The 19,578-nt window shown below is 41.2% G+C and overlaps 1 protein-coding gene across 2 annotated transcripts in view; it reads right to left on the bottom strand.

Annotated features, from left to right (window-relative positions):
• The window catches only part of myl3.L (myosin light chain 3 L homeolog), a 29,189-nt gene that overhangs the window by 8,941 nt on the left and 670 nt on the right, over positions 1-19,578 (bottom strand). For both annotated transcript variants that reach the window (NM_001089148.1, XM_018266347.2), the window contains 2 exon segments: positions 76-225; positions 2,182-2,209. In NM_001089148.1, the coding sequence (NP_001082617.1) occupies positions 76-225; positions 2,182-2,209 (178 nt within the window).

A 19,578-nucleotide genomic window follows, 5' to 3' on the forward strand; every position in this document is an offset into this window, starting at 1 on the left:
ACAGGAGCAGGGGGGGGTGAATATGTCTATTAACAATCAACCTCTTGAAAAATGACTTTCCAAATACGCACTGACCTTCAGTTTTTGGCTTGCCAAGGACTTTTAAAACTTCTGCATTGGTTGGATTCTGTCCCAAAGCTCGCAGGACGTCTCCACACTGTCCATAGGTGATTTTTTGCTCACAATTAGGGGTCCGATCAAAGAGGGAAAAGGCTTCCTTAAATTCTGCCAAGGAAAAGAAAAATATTAGACTTTAGACATTTGCGTATACTTTTGAATTTGTTGCACGTTGGTTATTATTGCAAAGCCCAGCAAATATTTGTGTTGGTGGAACTTTACAAGTAACCATCATCCACATCATTTTTTATTATGAACTGTGTTTCCTGGAATGATGGTATGAATGTCCGTGCGGTTAGGCCTCTGTAGTGTTGGATGACGGAACACTCGTGTTTGATTCCAAACTCTGCAAAATGATTGGCTTTGGGACAGGGGAAAGGAACATTTATTTATATTTTCAATCTGAGAACTTGGTGGAAGAGCCCATACTAAGGCACCTGCTGAACGAGAATGAGATTTCCTGCCATGAAGAATCTATAGACCTCAACAGTGGATTGAATTAGTGTGGCAATGATTAAAAGTTTTGCATGCAGAATATGCTCAATCAGGGAAAGGTTATATTAAGCTGCCCCTGGGTCCTTTACTTGCTAACACCAATTAATTTGCCTCAAAGCCACCCTTGCCATAAAGTATCTCGCCTCCATCTGTCATCATTTAATTTCACTGTCTTGTTCTTTTCTCTGGATCATGGAACATTTGCACATAACACTTGAGATCCCCTTTAAGAAATCGAATTGCTCTTGGAGCAGCTTCTTAACGGCAAAGGATTATCTCAAATTAAAGGTTTTTTTTTTGTTTCCCCAGTTGCCAAAATTCTACGCTAGAGTAAACAAAAGAACATGTGCTGGGAATTTGTAGTTTCTTTCTACCCACAATTAAATCAGTGTGTATTCTTGTTCTTTAAGATCATCCAGAGAAATGAGCAGAATGCTTTAGTATTTGCATGAAGAGAAGCGGGTTGAGCCGTAGTTGACACACACATATACACCATATTAGGCATCTGGACTTGAACAAAACTCTTCCATTAGAAAGTTGTCAGACCTCACACATTTAATGGCGCTAAGAAGTTATTTGTTTGCTTTTGAGTATTTGGAAAATATAAGGCTAGTGCATTGGGCCATAACAATTTATAACTTGTAGTGAGTTAAAAATATTTGCTGCAATAGTGGGATAAGCCCCCTAAGCCTCCTGCTACCTTCTAGTTCTGCTGGTAACCGGACTTATCTATGTCACTAGCTTGGTTACCATCTAATTGAGGGTCAGGGAACAAGGACTCAAAAGGGATGTCTTGGCCATGGTCCCTAAGCCTCCTGTTGCCTTTTAGTTCCTCCAACTGGTGGTAACCAGACCTACCTATGTCATTAGCTGACTTACAATCTAATTGGCAGTCATGGAACAGGGAATCAAAAGGGTATGTGAAGCTGTGATGGGTGTTGTTGGCAAGAAATAGCCTGAACTTGCTCAGCACAGGAAGGGGTGATGTTTCACCCTATTTCAAGAAAGGTAACCATCCAGGAATGCAAGGAAAAAGGGGTCAGGGCTCAGACAGAAGTGATGCCTGGAGCTTCTGATCTTCTGCCTGGTAAATTTTGTGATGCTCAGAAGCTCACCAACTCTGTTGCTGAAAGCTACTGATGATCTACAGATTGAATTCTCCAGTAACCTCCCAAAGACACCAGGGGAAGATGTTGGTAGAACTAGAAAGATGCTAAATGAATATGTCTTGTGTCATACCTGCTAGATAAGAGCAGCAGAGGGAGATCATTTGAGAAACAAAGCAATGCTTGTGGTATTAAAAGAAATACAAGTAGGTTACACCATCAAAGGTTATTACACAAGTCCCTTTCCCCTTTCCTTTTAGCTATTATTTCTGTTAATAAAATGTACAATTGTGTGAGATGTCAAACTCCACTTCCACCAGGGAGATTTGATCTCTTGTAATAAAGACTTTTTTTCATTTCGCTGTCACCCACATTAAAGAATAATTTTAGCATATGAAACAATAAAAAATTCTGGTAGTTGAAAGCAAATATTCTTAGGAGGGATGGGGCTTTTCTTCCTTACCTTCAATTTGATCTGCACTGAATTCAATCTGTGGAAAGGAAAGAAAAAGAATTATTAAAGGTAGGGAAGAATAATGAGAGGAGGACAAAATGCCAAAAGTAGGGCAACGATGGCACCAGTTGGATGAGATCAGGGCAGAACAAGTTTGAGTCAGCAGGGCAAAATGGAGACAGTAGGGCAAGGTAGAGAAAGAAGGACAATGTGGAGACAGAAGGACAAGATTAAGAAAGTAGGGGTAGGACAAGGTGGAGACAGTAGTGCAAGATGAAGACAGTAGAGTACAATAGAGACAATAGAACAAGGTAGAGACAATAGAACAAGGTGGTGATGCACAGTGCTGATTTCAGAAACCCATGGCTGTTATATGAAGTCGGTGCATGGGTCATGTCTTGGTGAAACTTGGCATGTCTGGTTTGCAAAAAACGTCAAGAAAAAGAGTACTGGTTTCCAAGTTGTGCCATTCCAGTTATTGTGGAACTAAAAGCATACTGGAAATTATAGCTCATGAACAAGTGGAGTATGAAAACTGGATGCCAATGTTGTGCACCCACACTTGGCACAGAGCAGCCTGTGAAGAGCTCTCATTTGTAGTAAAACACATTCATACCCAAGTATGAAATTCCACTATTTTTGGCAGATCATGGAAATGTCTGAGCAAAACTGGGGGTGACTAGGCCAAGTCCAGATTGCCCTGTTTTTTATTATAAAGATTTTAGATTGGAATGCACCCTATGGTGGCTAAAGATCCATGGACTCCTGCTATATTTGCCAGTCGTTTCTCATGTAAATGGGACATCGTCCATCAGAAAGCTCTGGGTACATTTGCTAGCATTAAAGGGCAGATGTACTTTGATAATCACTTACTCCTTTTACTTGGGTTAGAGTCCGCTGAGTAAGGTTTATAGGAGTGAAATTATTTTTTGTCTCCATTTAATCTGTGTATTTTCTTGTTGTCTAAACCTGATACTATAGTACTGGGGGAACCAGAAGGAAGAAAGACATAGTAAATATTATAGTCTCTTGAAGACTGGAATGGCAGAATCCCTTATCGTTCAGAGTGAAGCAGAATATTCTATCACCCCATGTGCAGTCGTGGCTTCTTGACTCTGAATGAAGAATGACAATCAGAAAGTGGTGAAATATCAGCGCTGAGCACTAGAGACACGTTGTCAGGTCACAGGCAATAATCGAGTCAACTGACTGTAGAACAATGTGCAGTAACAGACGCTTTCAAAGGGCAAGTATGATGGAGAAAGTGTGGATCAACAGAAACAACCATAGAGAGCATGAACGAGACCCAAGGAATTGTTAGCATGAGTGAGCAGTACTCAACTCAAACAACAAACTGGATATATGACATTTGGGTATGACTGAAGGCTCGGATCAGTCCAGTACAGAGAACACTACAATACTCTGGCTACTGGTAGGTCCAATACAGAGAACACGCTAATGCCTTGATGAGCTACAGGAGGTTCTAGTGCAGAGAACACCTTAATACTTATTGGTTACAGGTATGGTAGATGGTGTGCAAAAACCATTGTAATGGTGGATATAGTGAAGAAAGCACTTTAATACTCTATAACTCACTTATATGTCTAGAGCAGACACTATTTCAAGGTTCTCATTGGCTACTTTTAGGTTAATTACAGAGAACATTTTAATGCTCTGGTTGGCTTAGATAACTGATTTAATGTTCCTTTACATTTTTGCTTTGCACCATAAACTCAGGTCAAAGTTAAAAGAAAGAGGACAATACAAAGAAACGTTAAAACAATGAGAGTGTAGCAGGGAGAACGTTTGTCATGCTAAAAATTTATAATGGTACATCATTTGTTCTTTTCCCAAGGACATGTTTTAGCTAAGAATGTGCTATGGAGCTTTTGGCCCAGGGTGTGGTCTCTGTCTCTACTCTGCTCTAAAACCAACTCAGCATTGTAAATGTAAAGCTTGGCACCAACCTTAATTCTTCAGACTATAAACAACAACAAGCTGGTATACAACTGCAAACAGCACAGCAGCAGCACAGATTTAATTAACATTTGCATAGATCATGTTACCGTCACTTTAATATGTTAAGCACTACCCCGCCCCCGTGGAGCTTTCACTGCTAGACTTGCACACAAAAAAAAGTTTCTGTCACTTTAAAGGGATCCTGTCATCGGAAAAAATGTTTTTATCAAAACACATCCGTTAATAGTGCTACTCCAGCAGAATTCTGCACTGAAATCCATTTCTCAAAAGAGCAAACAGATTTTTTTATATTCAATTTTGAAATCTGACATGGGGCTAGACATTTTGTCAATTTCCCAGCTGCCCCTGGTCATGTGACTTGTGCCTGCACTTTAGGAGAGAAATGCTTTCTGGCAGGCTGCTGTTTTTTCCTTCTCAATGTAACTGAATGTGTCTCAGTGGGACATGGGTTTTTACTATTGAGTGTTGTTCTTAGATCTACCAGGCAGCTGTTATCTTGTGTTAGGGAGCTGTTATCTGGTTACCTTTCCATTGTTCTTTTGTTTGGCTGCTGGGGGGGCAAGGGAGGGGGTGATATCACTCCAACTTGCAGTACAGCAGTAAAGAGCGATTGAAGTTTATCAGAGCACACGTCACATGACCAGGGGCAGCTGGGAAACTGACAAAATGTCTAGCCCCATGTCAGATTTCAAAATTGAATATAAAAAAATCTGTTTGCTCTTTTGAGAAATGGATTTCAGTGCAGAATTCTGCTGTAGCAGCACTATTAACTGATTCATTTTGACAGTATCCCATGACAGTATCCCTTTAATATGTTAAGCTCAACCCTGCCCCTGCAGAGCTTAAAACTATAAACACATAATTAAATCCAAGAGGAGGGAATGCTCTTCTTTCTGGATAAAATACAATAGTAAAGGAATGATGGCAAAACTGCTAGACTTGCACACAAAAAAAAAGTTTCTGTCACTTTAATATGTAAAGCTCAACCCCACCCCTGCGGAGCTGTAAACTATAAAGACATAATTAAATGCAAGCGGAAGGGAAGCTCTTCATCTAAATATATTAGTGAAGCAGGGATATCAAAGTAATGATTGTGAAGTTGATGGCAACTGTGACTCCCAGCATTCCATTCACCAGAGCATATTTCAGCTGTATTACAGGGAGTTGTATTTTATAACTAAGGTGCTAATTACTATGCATAATAAACTTCACTATACGAGAACTAGGGATGTAGCGAACTGTTCGCCGGCGAACTAGTTCGCGCGAACTTCGACTGTTCGCGTCCGCCGCAAGTTCGCGAACGTCGCGCGACGTTCGCCAATAGGCGTTCGCGTCAAAATCGGTCGCCCATTCGACCATTCGATCGCTAAAATCGAACGATTTTCGTTCGATTCGAACGAAAATCGTTCGATCGAACGATTAAAATCCTTCGATCGTTCGAATCGAACGATTTTCGGATGATCGAAGTTCGCGAACAGTTCGCGAACAGTTCGCAAATTATGCCGGTGTTCGCGAACGGCGTTCGCGAACACATCGGCGGCGGTTCGCTACATCCCTAACGAGAACAAAGTTGATGAGAGGAAGCAGAAAAGTGATCTGTGAATGTCTGTTTAGGATAGAAATACAAAGCGATAGACAATTCACCCAAATAAACATTATCCTGCGGTACCAAAACAGAATTTCCCAGAACTGACTCAGTCTGGAGAAAGCATTTTTATATTGGCGACCGCAAATAAATACAGGCCTGCGTTCTTCTATGGTATCCATTTAAAAAGGAAGGTTTCGGGTTTCTAGTAAAATGAAAAGAAGCATGTTATGCATTTTTCATTTTTTTTTTTTTGCAGACAATTTTGAGGTTTTCGGTGTAATTTATGAATTTTCCTTATGGTACCGACAGCTCCTATTTTTTTGATGAAGCACAAAAAGCAATGATTCAAGGATTTACAGGAGGCCGAGTTGTAACAAAGCTGAAGTTTGTTTACGTCCATGAGAACCAGTCAGATATTGGACCAGGAACATCTGGTTGCTATGGGTTACTAGACCAGGGTCATCTTCGATCCCTAAACTGTAAGCTCACATGGGCTTTTCAATAACATTAGCATTTTTGTAGAACTTATATCATATATCAAAGCTCCACCTTAGTCTGTTGTAGCTTTGGCCACTGGTGATGTCTCCAAAACATCAGACCACATGGATGAAGTTTTGGTGACCTCAAAGACACTCCCCCTACTGTATGGCTTTGCATTGCTTAAATACAAAGGGGAAGTCAAGAAAACAGTTACAATGACAAACTTTAGCAAATTCCACTAATAGTTAAGCAGCAAACATTCAATTGTAGTCATCAATCTCTATTCAGAAATGACTGTGATCAACAATGTCTTTCTCATTCTGGCCCCAACTCTGCTGAGCTTTACAAAAAAAATAAAGTGACTGTCAAGGTAATATGATGAAGGAAGAACTGTTAGAGGAAAATATAAAAAAAAGGCCTTTGCTACTCTCTCTACAGGGTGATGTTCCAATTGGCTCCTTGATTGAAACTATTGATCTCACATGCAGTTCCCACTGGTATTCTGCCTCATTTGGTTCATCTTTCCTCCATGTAAGATAATTGTGACTTTGGTCTGCATGGAGAGTGGGCTTGTTGGATTCTCTTTGATATGGTTATTGTGTTTGAGATATGAAGACTCATATACATTGTCTATCACCCAAGGGGAAGCTGGAAGGCTTTATAGAGACTGTTATCAAGGGAATTCAGCCCAAGGGGGCAGAAGATAAAGGTAAGGGAAAATCACAATGCCTGGGTTTGAGGATTAGCCACAAAGGCCTGGAATTGGGTGGCAAACATTGGGGGGGGGGGTGGCATGCCGCCTGCTGGCCACATCTTGCCAAAGGAAGCTATATCTGGGCCAAAAGCATCAGAGTTGAGATTATTGAGAGCGGCGGGTCCAAGCAGAGGGGAGGTCGGGTTGGCTGCAAGAGTGGGGGTTGGATCGGATGTGAGCGGGCTCGGCCTAGGGACACAGAAACATTTAAATCCGGCCCTGAAAATCACCACTTTTCCACAACCCCACCTCACTACACTTCCCTCTAGACCAGGGGTCCCCAATGGTTTTGTACTGTGAGTCACATTCAAATATAAAAAGAGTTGGGGAGCAACACAAGCATGAAAACATTCTATGGGGTTGCCAAACAAGGGCTGTGATTGGCTATTTGGTAGTTCCTATGTGTCAGTCTACAGGAGACTCTGTTTGGCAGTACAACAGTTTTTTATACAACCAGAACTTGCCTCCAAGCCTGGAATTCAAAAAGAAGCACCTGCTTTGATGCCACTGAGAGCAACATCAAGGGGTTGGTGAGAAACATTTTGTTCCCAAGCCGCTGGTTGTGTATCAATGTCCGACACCATTCCATCCTTACCCGACCTCCCCCACTCATTGTGGTCTAGGTGACATATTCTAAGAGAATGAGAGAATTGTGTTTCATTGGGGTCTTTCAAAGTCTTGTTCCACCACTATTTACAACCACAGCAGAAGGTCGTAGCATGGATACCTTCAGCTCCTGAATGAAAATAGTTCCTCGATGGGGCAACTGAATTGGCTGTGTGCCCCTGGTATAATGGTACTAGTACTAACCACGAAAACACCTTGCTCCTCTTCTTCTGGGTCTATAGGACATATCGGGTGGCCATGCCTTGAAGTCACTAGATTCTGTACAAGCTTGTACAACTTGATCTATTCCACTTATCATCTTACTAAAAGATCTGTACCTGTACATCCATAGATGGCCTCCAAAGACGATATTCTGTGTCATGTCCCTCAATCGTATCCTAAACTTACAGCCCCCTATGCAGGCATCCCCCAATCCACCTCCAGAGCTTAGCCAGATCATGAGGCCCCTTCTGTAAACTGTGATATATCATGATTTAATTCCATGGTTATTGTGGATGCTGCCAAAAGTTCTGTAAATGATGTGCAAATTGCAGTTGATGAGAATGGGAGACTAGAAGACACAAAGGGAACCCCCATACTTAATGTCTAGACAGTGACAGGTCTGAATTACTGTAATGCTGGGCACTCTGCCTTCCATCTCACTCACAATGGATAGACATGGTGCTAGAATAGTTCCTCTTACCATTACACAAATGGCACGGATACACATTTTTGCACCTAGAACTATGCCCACATATAGTAAATTAGGCGGCGCTACCCTTGGACGGCACTCCTGAGCTGTAGCTTATGGCTGTTTTCCCCCATAACACCCTCTTAAGTGAAAGACAGATTTCCATTGCAGAAAGACGTGGAGTACATCGAATGATCTAGAAGGGCACGCCACCACTTCAAAGAAACCCCCACCCTATGAAACCGAGGGGGTAAATCCATATCAGCATAGTGTAGTTTTCACCGCCAGAAATCCAAAGTCTCCAATTCCTTCCTTCACATGCTATAATTTCAATATGTTTATCCAGATGTTTCTGACCGATGAAAAAACCCACCGTTAGATGACAGGTCACCGTGTGGTTGGGGGAAATTTTATGTTTGTTGGTGGTTTTCAGAAGGAAAAAAGAAAACGAGAAAATGGCTGAAATTAAAATGTCTTTGTGGGAGTGAGAGAATTGATGTTGGAACCGTCGGTAGACAAATATTTAATATAGGAGCTTGGGTTTTTTGTACAGGCCGCACTCCTTCCTGCTACATGTAACAGAACTTGGTTTCACAAACCAAAAAATGCTCGTTTATCCAAGAGAAGAGAATTCTGATGCTGCCGGGCTAAATTAGAAGGGTGGTAATGTGACTTTACAGAAAGCAGGAAAGTGCTGTTTCAGCAGCCGATACATTCAGAGGGGTTTGCTGAGACTTTCATAGAAGGAAAAATAAGCTGTGGATATAATAGCATTAACCAGAGGGAGGGAAGCTTTGGGAGAGGTTTGACTTTCTCACATATTATATTTGAAAGCATCGTTTTCAGTAAAAATCGTTTTTTGTAAAATTGATTTTGATAGGGGTCGTTTTGCAGCCCATAGAGAATGAACATACAACTCACCTTCCCAGTACTGGCAGGCAAAAGGAAGCCTTGTTAATGCTTGTCCTAACTGGGAGGTAAGTACAGTGCTAACTAGTGTCTCCTATGGCCCTGCTAACTTGAATATTCTAAATCTCGCACAAGTTAGGGGTATGAAATGGGAACATATGTGGCACTCCCCTTTCTAAAATGCAGACAGTGACACATACACAGAGAAGTGCCTGCTTTATGGCAGCTGAGATTCTAGCTATCTGTATAACAGAGCATTCTGTCCCAGTGGCTGCACAGATCTTATCTGATCCACATTGTAAGCAGCAGCCCTGTCCTGCTTTATGGCAGCTGAGATTCTAGCTATCTGTATAACAGAACATTCTGTCCCAGTGGCTGCACAGATCTTATCCGATCCCCATTGTAAGCAGCAGCCCTGTCCTGCTTTATGGCAGCTGAGATTCTAGCTATCTGTATAGCAGAGCATTCTGTCCCAGTGGCTGCACAGATCCTATCTGATCCCCATTGTAAGCAGCAGTCCTGTCCTGCTTTATGGCAGCTGAGATTCTAGCTATCTGTATAACAGAACATTCTGTCCCAGTGGCTGCACAGATCTTATCCGATCCCCATTGTAAGCAGCAGCCCTGTCCTGCTTTATGGCAGCTGAGATTCTAGCTATCTGTATAGCAGAGCATTCTGTCCCAGTGGCTGCACAGATCCTATCTGATCCCCATTGTAAGCAGCAGTCCTGTCCTGCTTTATGGCAGCTGAGATTCTAGCTATCTGCATAACAGAACATTTTGTCCCAGTGGCTGCACAGATCCTATCTGATCCCCATTGTAAGCAGCAGTCCTGTCCTGCTTTATGGCAGCTGAGATTCTAGCTATCTGTATAACAGAACATTCTGTCCCAGTGGCTGCACAGATCTTATCTGATCCCCATTGTAAGCAGCAGCCCTGTCCTGCTTTATGGCAGCTGAGATTCTAGCTATCTGTATAACAGAACATTCTGTCCCAGTGGCTGCACAGATCCTATCTGATCCCCATTGTAAGCAGCAGTCCTGTCCTGCTTTATGGCAGCTGAGATTCTAGCTATCTGTATAACAGAACATTCTGTCCCAGTGGCTGCACAGATCCTATCTGATCCCCATTGTAAGCAGCAGTCCTGTCCTGCTTTATGGCTAAGTTTAGGGAAGGGAACCCTGCATGCAAGCAATAGATAACACAAGGCACTAGGTAGTGGATAGATTGCAGTTTCTAAGGCATTGTGTACTTTTGTTATTCTGTTTGCTGGCCAGTAGACTGACAGAAGACTGACAAATACATCTGACTTTAATGGGCCGATGTCAAATATAATTGACACCGCAGTGTCAGAAATAATTGTGGGTGTGATGACTGATTTCTGGTGGCTATGACCTGCCCATTAGGCCACTGCCTTTATCTCCGCAGCTTTACTGTCTCTGGATTTCTCTCTCGCTTTGTACAAATCGCCTCTTTGCTCGAAGGGGCTCATTTTTCACGAGGTGCTATGAAATAATTATGCCCAGTGGCAAGTTGTCGATGGAGGAAAAATCAATAGATAAGTTGAAGGCAATTGTGAAACAAAGGAAATGAATAAAAAGAAACATTCAATCCAACTAGTGTAGATTAAGCAAATACGGACAATATCTGAAGAATTTTTTATGTAAAGGAAAAAGCCTTGGAGAATTGATTCACCTGCCAGTGCCTCCGGCCATTGATTAAATGAATAAGGGGCCCTTTGGTTTGATGTGTCCAAATAAAGTTGGGCTACAATGCTCTGTGAAGTCCATGTGTCCCTTGCTACACAGGCTGATGATTGTTTGTAGTCTCTGTATCGCTTATTTGCTTCTCAGTGGGGCTCATTTATCAACACTGGCAGTTTTTTTTTAACCTGGGCAGTAACCAATAGCAACCAATAAGGGATTATTTTTTGGCAAGCTACAAAAATGAGTGAGTACCCAAGTGCATATATGCTAGTGTTAATGAATGAGCCCTACTGAACATTATGAAGTGGTTCCCAAACTATGGGGTTGGTTGTGGGAACTTGGGACAAATATAGGGATGCTCAACCTGGAGGCCAGTTAGATATTCTATATATTCTTTGGTCCTTCACTTAATTTCTGATACATCAACATTTTCCTGTATCTCTAACCTGGTTATGAGTTTAGAGGGGCCTTGAACAAAAGCTGAGGTGGGGGGGGGGTTAGAGAAGTGGCAGGAGAAGGCCAGTTAGGGAGAGATTTTTGGAGAATGAGTGTTTGCTCTCCATGACACACACCTGAAAACCAAACTTGAAGACTCATTAAGATGAGATTTGGAGTGGAAATATATTAGATGTTCAATTTATTCTTGGGTCCATAACTTATTTACTGATACATCAATATGTTCCTGTATCTCTAACCTTGTTATGAGTTAAGGGGGGCCATGAACAAAGGCTGGGGTGGGGAGTAAGGGCAGTGGCAGAGGGGCGTCAACCTGAAGGCCAGTTAGGGTGAGATTTTTAGAGAATGAGTGCTTGCTTTCCAAGACACATGCCAGAAAATCAATCTTGAAGGCCTTTTAAGATGAGATTTGGAGTGGAAAAACTTATTAGATGTTCTAGATATTCTTGGGTCCATGACTTAATGATAAATTATACTGATACATCAATGTTTTCCTGAATCTCTAACCTTGTTATGAGGGGGGACCTGAACAAAAGCTGAGGTGGTGAGTCTTAAAGCAGTGGCAGAGGGGCCTCAGTCTAAAAGCCACTTTGGGTGAGATTTATAGAGAATGAGTGTTTGCTCTCCCTGACACACTCCCTGAAGACCAATCTTTAAGGTCAATTAAGATGAAATTTGGGATGGAAATGTATTAGGTGCTCTAGATATTCATGGGTCCATTACTTAAGTACAGATGCATCAATCTTTTCCTGTATCTCTTTTTTAGCGGGGGCCTGAGCATTGGCAGAGGAGCTGGGCCTGAAAGCCAATTATGGTTAGAATTTGGGAGAATCATATATACTCTCTGAGACATGGACCTTGACCTTAAAACATGCAAACAACAACTAGGCTGTGGCAGGTGAGTGATTTTGATGGCAATTAACATGCCAGCAATAGACCGTCTCCTCCCATTCCCATTAACATCAACACAATTTTGGGAGAAAGAGCTGCAGTCATCCTGCCTAGGTCCTACTGCATAGCAAGAATATGGCTGCTCATAAGCAGTCAAATCAGTTCTGACCAATTGACACATTTGAAAAAAGCCCAAAAAAAGCTTTGATAAATGTGCCAATTTGTTAAAAACACTTTCCAGATGGTCTGGGACTTTTTTGGCATGTTATTGGTACCATATGTTCTTCAAAAATTCATTTTCAATTATAAAAAATTGAACTCATTCCACTCTGTTCTACATGGGTGATCTCGGGGAAATTCATACGCGCCTCTTTTATTATTTTTTTTATTTTCTTGGACAGCCCAAGAATAGGCAGCTCCAACACTTTTCATATAAATCTAGGAATATCAGACTATAACACTGGCATAAACCCTTATCCATAATAACAAATGTAGGTTTTCTACTACTTGTGATTGACACTTATAAAATGATATATAAAAATCTGTGATTCACTGTCGTTTTCCCGTAACACCAAACTCCTGGTAATGACAGCTCACAGAAACGTTTCATATCGACCTATAATATACAGTATGAACAGGCCAATAATTTGTCTGTACTCTGTATATATATATATATATATGAATGTCATATGGACAGTATGCAATTTCTGTTTTCAACACTGTTGTCACTAGTGTTGCTTCCAAGTTCACTAGTTTATCCAAAACAATTCATCCAAGACAGTAAATCAGTTCAGCCAAAACAGTTCAGCCAAAACAATTCATCAGTTCATCAAAGCAGTTCATCCAAAATCCGGGCCACATAGGGACCAATTCATTTGAAAATGTATTCATAGTTATAACTTCAACACTTACACATTAAAGGGCTTCTGTCATGGTTTTTATGATTCACTTTTTATTTCTAAATTACACTGTTTACACTGCAAATAATTCACTAAAATGTAATTCCTGAACCAGCAAGTGTACCTACATATTGATGTGTAGGTGAATCTCAGGTTATATCCCTGGTCATGTCCTTTCAGAAAGAGCCAGCACTTTAGGATGGAACTGCTTTCTGGCAGGCTGTTGTTTCTCCTACTCAATGTAACTGAATGTGTCTCAGTGGGACCTGGATTTTATTATTGAGTGTTGTTCTTAGATCTACCAGGCAGCTGTTATCTTGTGTTAGGGAGCTGCTATCTGGTTACCTTCCCATTGTTTTGTTGTTAGGCTGCTGGGGGGAAAAGGGAGGGGGTGATATCAGTCCAACTTGCAGTACAGCAGTAAAGAGTGACTGAAGTTTATCAGAGCACAAGTCATATGACTTGGGGCAGCTGGGAAACTGACAATATGTATAGCCTCATGTCAGATTTCAAAATGAAATGTAAAGAAATCTGTTTGCTCTTTTAAGAAACGGATTTCAGTGCAGAATTCTGCTGGAGCAGCACTATTAAAAAAATTCCCTTTAAGAACCAAGCTAACTATGCTTTTCTATAGGGCTGGTGTTAGAGTTCTGCCCCTGAACTCTAACACTCATCTAAAAAGAAATGAATTCTGAAGCAATTCTGCCAAAAAAAAAAACTGATAAAAAAACAATAACTGCAAGTCAGTAAAATGTTAATGACTGGGATATGGTTCTAATCCATCAGGATTCCAAAATCTGATTATTTAAACTGACCCAAACATCAATCAATATTATAGTTATAATCACATTGTATCATGAGAGGATTAACTGTGCAATTTCTGTTCAGTAACAAGGCAATTACATTTGTAAAACCATAGATGGGGCCGATCATCAGATTTCCTGTGTTTTCCCGGCCACCCCTGACCTTTCTCATCATTATCCAATAAACGAGTTTAGGTCGGGTCATTAATATGTTCTATTACTCGGATAAAGTACGTTTTCGTTAAATGGCAGATTAAACATTTTAATTTCCTTTGGTTCCATCCATTCTGGTGCGGCTGCATCTCCTGTGCGCCGGTGAATTCAATTACTATTAATTCATTTACATGTCTCCGACAGATGAGGTTTTCATTATGGCGTCTCATTGTCCTACAGTATTCGTGGAGTAAAAATCTGCATTTTGTCCTTTTACATCCTTTTTACATCTCATTACTTAAGGTGATGGTATTTTTCTACTGAAAGAGCAGTATTGATTTTTTAACATGATATTTTTTAGCCATTGTTTTACCTTTTTTTTTTTTTTAGTAATTTAAGACAGTGCCTCAGTAGATTGAAAATCTGGTTTGAAGAACCTTAGGGGGGCTTTTTAGTTTAACCAATTTGTATTCAAAATGTTGCTATAACTTATTCCAGATCTGCTTAGGGCTTCACAGGGACCCTACAAATAAAATATACTTCCCAGCTTCCCGCTTGTCCCCCCTTTGCCCTTTCTTTGAGCTCTAAGAACTTGGTTATGATCTCCTCTTTAAGTTGGGGTGCACCAAGCAGAATTCTGAAACAGTGAGTATTGCTGTTTCTAAGGAGGCAATGAGACTTCTCTCTAGAAGGAACCTAGAAACTGTTTGGTTCCTGCTCTTCCAGTTTAAATCTTGGAAAAGCTTAACTGTCCCACTTGAGTCCATGACCTCTGACGCAACTCCTATTCTGTACAGAAAGGCACATTTTTCTACAATTTCAATACTTCTAGAATATCACGCGTTGCCCTCATGGTGTATCTCCAAGACTTTGGACTTCCCATGTTCTTCTCAGCGTGATCAGTCAACCATCTCATGCATTTCTTTCAGTATTTATAACTTGTTGGTGCAAATAAGCTTTAACTGCTATGATGCCACCTGGACGATATAAACATATATCTGATTTTATATTTTAATCTGCTTCTAAAACGGCTGAGACAAATACACATAATAATCTATTCAACAGACGTTTTCCAAGCTCTATTTCCCACTCCCTGCAGCCGTTCCGCTTCATCCACTGACTTGTCTGATAACCTCCAAATGGCTGAGAAGGTCAGTGGAATCTCAACTCCAACAGGCAGCAAGTGGTTGATGACAGCTTTACTGTGATATGTTTATAATGACGGTGACAGCCCACTTAGGTTAATGACATGGTACCTTTATTAGGTTTTATTTTTAAACTGCCTCCAAAATCTGTCAGTAGATTCTGCAGGGAGTTGGGCTGACAGTTGACAGTTGTGCTGTTGGTTGAGACAAGGACAATGGGGCTCACTTTTCACGTACTTGTGCATAATATATATCTAGCACAGTGATGCCATAGACCTAGCACAATCATTTACTACAACAAAATTTAATACAAGTTGTTACATACACCTCCTATTCCTCTTTTTGTGCCACCTATCCATGCCCTTGTATTAACTTTTAGGACCCAAACATTCACATACAGGAAGAACTTTGGGACACACACCAAAACTTTGGATCCATGTCCCTGTATCAACCTCTAGGACCCAACTAATTACAAACAGATTAAACTTCAGCCACTAGGACCCAACCACTGACATTCAGAAAGAACTTTGGACACTCATCAAAGCTTTGGTTCCATGTCCCTATATTAGCCTCTAGAACCCAACCATTGGACATACATCAGAGCTTTGGATCCATGTCCCTTTATTAGCCTCTAGGACCCAACCATTGGACATACATCAGATCTGTGTCCCTGTTCAGCCTCTAGGACCCAACTATTAACATACAGAACAAACTTTGGACACACATCAGTGCTTTGGATCAATGTCCCTTTATCAGCCTCTAGGACCCAACCATTCAATACTGTACAAAAGAACTTTGGACACATCAACGCTTTGATCTATTGTTTTGTATCAGTCTGTAGGACGCAACCATTCACACACAGAAAGAACTTTGGACACACAACAGAACTTTAGAGATGTACTACAAGCTACACGTCGAAGTGGAAATTTTAGGTGAGGCTTTTTTTGTAGGCATGTACCAAATGTAGGATTCAGTTTGAGATTCAACAGTGAACCCCAACACTTTATCCCTTATTCGGATTGGGACAATTTCTTAGGGTGCAGATTTGGTTTAGCAGAAGTCAGAAGAAGGCAGATTTTGAATATTTGGACTCTGGTTTAGTAAACACTACTGGAGGATTCTGTATTTGGCTGAATCCAAAAATTACAGAAACGGTGCCTACTATTTGGTCACTGTATTTAGGGCTGCCACCTTTAGTGTGTTGGAAAACCGGGAAGGGGCGGGCCTGGTGATGTCAGAGGGCAGGGCTGTGATGTCGGGGGCGGGTGACATCAGGGGCGGGGCAGTGACATCGGGGCAGGGTGGATGACTAGGGGGCAGTACTGATGACATGGTGATTGGCTGATTGCCATGTCATCCACTTAAATGTCCTGTCCGGATTTCCTAATTTGGAAATCCGGACAGACATTTGTCACCTGGGCAGCCCTTCCAAAAACCAGGCTGTTTGAGTGAAATCCGGAAAGATGGAAACTCTAAGGGGCAAATTCACTAAGCCGTGAAGCGCCGAACGCTAGCGTTAATTCGCTAGCGTTTGGCATTTTCGCTACAGCGCAAATTCACTAACGAACGCTGGCGTAGTTTCGCTAGTGTTACTTCGCAACCTTACGCCAGGCGAATTTTCGCTAGCGACGAAACTACGCAAATTCACTAACTTGCGCAGTGTACTGAACGCTACCTTTTACGCTAGACTTCCTTCGCCACCTCAGACCTGGCGAAGCGCAATAGAGTAAATAGGGATTGTTTAAAAAAAAGTCAATTTTTTTTCGAAGTCCCAAATAACGCTGGCGTGTTTTCTACATGATGGCTGATAGGCTGAAAAAAATCGAAAATTTTTTGGGGCTCCCCTTCCTCCCCCCTACATTTCCTGACTCATGGCAACTTACCTAGACAGTGGGCACATGTGTAGGGCAAAATAAAATTTTTATTTGCTGATTTGAAGGTTTTCTAGGCATTTGTAGTGCAGATACGTATTGAAATTTGAATTTCGCGCCGTATGCAAATTAGCCTTCGCTAGCGTAACTTCGCTTTATATAGCGAATCAACGCTAGCGCAACTCCGCAACCTTACGCTACCCCTGTGCGCAACTTTGGATTTTAGTGAATTTGCGGAGCCCTGGCGAAACTACGCCTGGCGAAGTGCGACGAAGTTTCGCCTGGCGCAACTTCGCATCTTAGTGAATTTGCCCCTAACTGTATTATCTATGTAACATTTACAGCACTAGATGCTCAGTTATAAATACATTGAAATGAAGAATAAATCTGATGCACATTGATGTTCTGCTATTGTGATGCAAGTAACTATTCATTTCAATGCTCTTCATATTTTTATAACTATGCCCTGTATGTTCAACATATTCTGTTATCTACTGTCATTTTTTTTCTATTGGATGTATTATCAGGCAGCGATATTCCACAGGGATAATAAATGGAGTCAGAGGAAGACGCCAGTTCTTTATACTGCAGATTTACACAGCCCCCCGGGGGAAGCATTAAACAGTAGCCGTGTGTTTTGTTAGGCAGTCACTGCACAAACAGCTGCCAAGTCACATCTAGTAAGTCCTTTCCTATTGTGGGTTATTTAATGGAGCTTATCTCAACTTTATACTTAGCCTCAAATACAGTAAGTGTGATAAGTGTTACACAAAGCTTTAGGCAGGGATATAGATGCAGAGGTCTGGAATATTTCATATAAAACACGGCCTATTTAGGTGGGGGAGCAGTTATAATGAGAAAAAGACCAAAAATAACCCATGGTTTGCCACTAAAATATTCTCACCTCCAGCCAGGCTGTGTAACGGTGTCAGGATTTAAGCTGGAAGACTGAAGGATGGATCTAGTTATTTTACTTAATTGCCATATGATTAATTCAGGAACTTCATAGAACTAACAAGTATGAGTATCACTCATGTATTATAAGGCATAATGTTCCCCCTACTGTAAATGATAAGGATATTAGAAGTCACTGAGGGGTTGTTCTGTGACCATATAAAGGCACAAGGCTGAGTTATACAGGGAACTGTGAGTATCACTCATGTATTATAAGGGATAATGTACCCCCTACTGTAAATGATAAGGATATTAGAAGTCACTGAGGGGTTGTTCTGTGACCATATAAAGGCACAAGGCTGCAGGCTGAGTTATACAGGGAACTCTGAGTATCACTCATGTATTATAAGGGATAATGTACCCCCTACTGTAAATGATAAGGATATTAGAAGTCACTGAGGGGTTGTTATGTGACCATATAAAGGCACAAGGCTGCAGGCTGAGTTATACAGGGAACTCTGAGTATCACTCATGTATTATAAGGGATAATGTACCCCCTACTGTAAATGATAAGGATATTAGAAGTCACTGAGGGGTTGTTCTGTGACCATATAAAGGCACAAGGCTGCAGGCTGAGTTATACAGGGAACTCTGAGTATCACTCATGTATTATAAGGCATAATGTACCCCCTACTGTAAATGATAAGGATATTAGAAGTTACCGAGGGGTTGTTATGTGACCATATAAAGGCACAAGGCTGCAGGCTGAGTTATACAGGGAACTCTGAGTATCACTCATGTATTATAAGGGATAATGTACCCCCTACTGTAAATGATAAGGATATTAGAAGTCACTGAGGGGTTGTTCTGTGACCATATAAAGGCACAAGGCTGCATTCTGAGTTATACAGGGAACTCTGAGTATCACTCATGTATTATAAGGGATAATGTACCCCCTACTGTAAATGATAAGGATATTAGAAGTCACTGAGGGGTTGTTATGTGACCATATAAAGGCACAAGGCTGCAGGCTGAGTTATACAGGGAACTCTGAGTATCACTCATGTATTATAAGGCATAATGTACCCCCTACTGTAAATGATAAGGATATTAGAAGTTACCGAGGGGTTGTTATGTGACCATATAAAGGCACAAGGCTGCAGGCTGAGTTATACAGGGAACTCTGAGTATCACTCATGTATTATAAGGGATAATGTACCCCCTACTGTAAATGATAAGGATATTAGAAGTCACTGAGGGGTTGTTCTGTGACCATATAAAGGCCAAGGCTGCAGGCTGAGTTATACAGGGAACTCTGAGTATCACTCATGTATTATAAGGGATAATGTACCCCCTACTGTAAATGATAAGGATATTAGAAGTCACTGAGGGGTTGTTCTGTGACCATATAAAGGCACAAGGCTGCAGGCTGAGTTATACAGGGAACTCTGAGTATCACTCATGTATTATAAGGAATAATGTACCCCCTACTGTAAATGATAAGGACATTAAAAGTAAAGGATGATTCTGGTGTAAAGGCACAAAGTTGCAGACTAAGCATATTTTGCTGACATTTATGGA

This window comes from Xenopus laevis, chromosome 6L (genome assembly GCF_017654675.1).
Source record: "Xenopus laevis strain J_2021 chromosome 6L, Xenopus_laevis_v10.1, whole genome shotgun sequence".
In the NCBI taxonomy this organism is placed as follows: Eukaryota; Metazoa; Chordata; class Amphibia; order Anura; family Pipidae; genus Xenopus; species Xenopus laevis.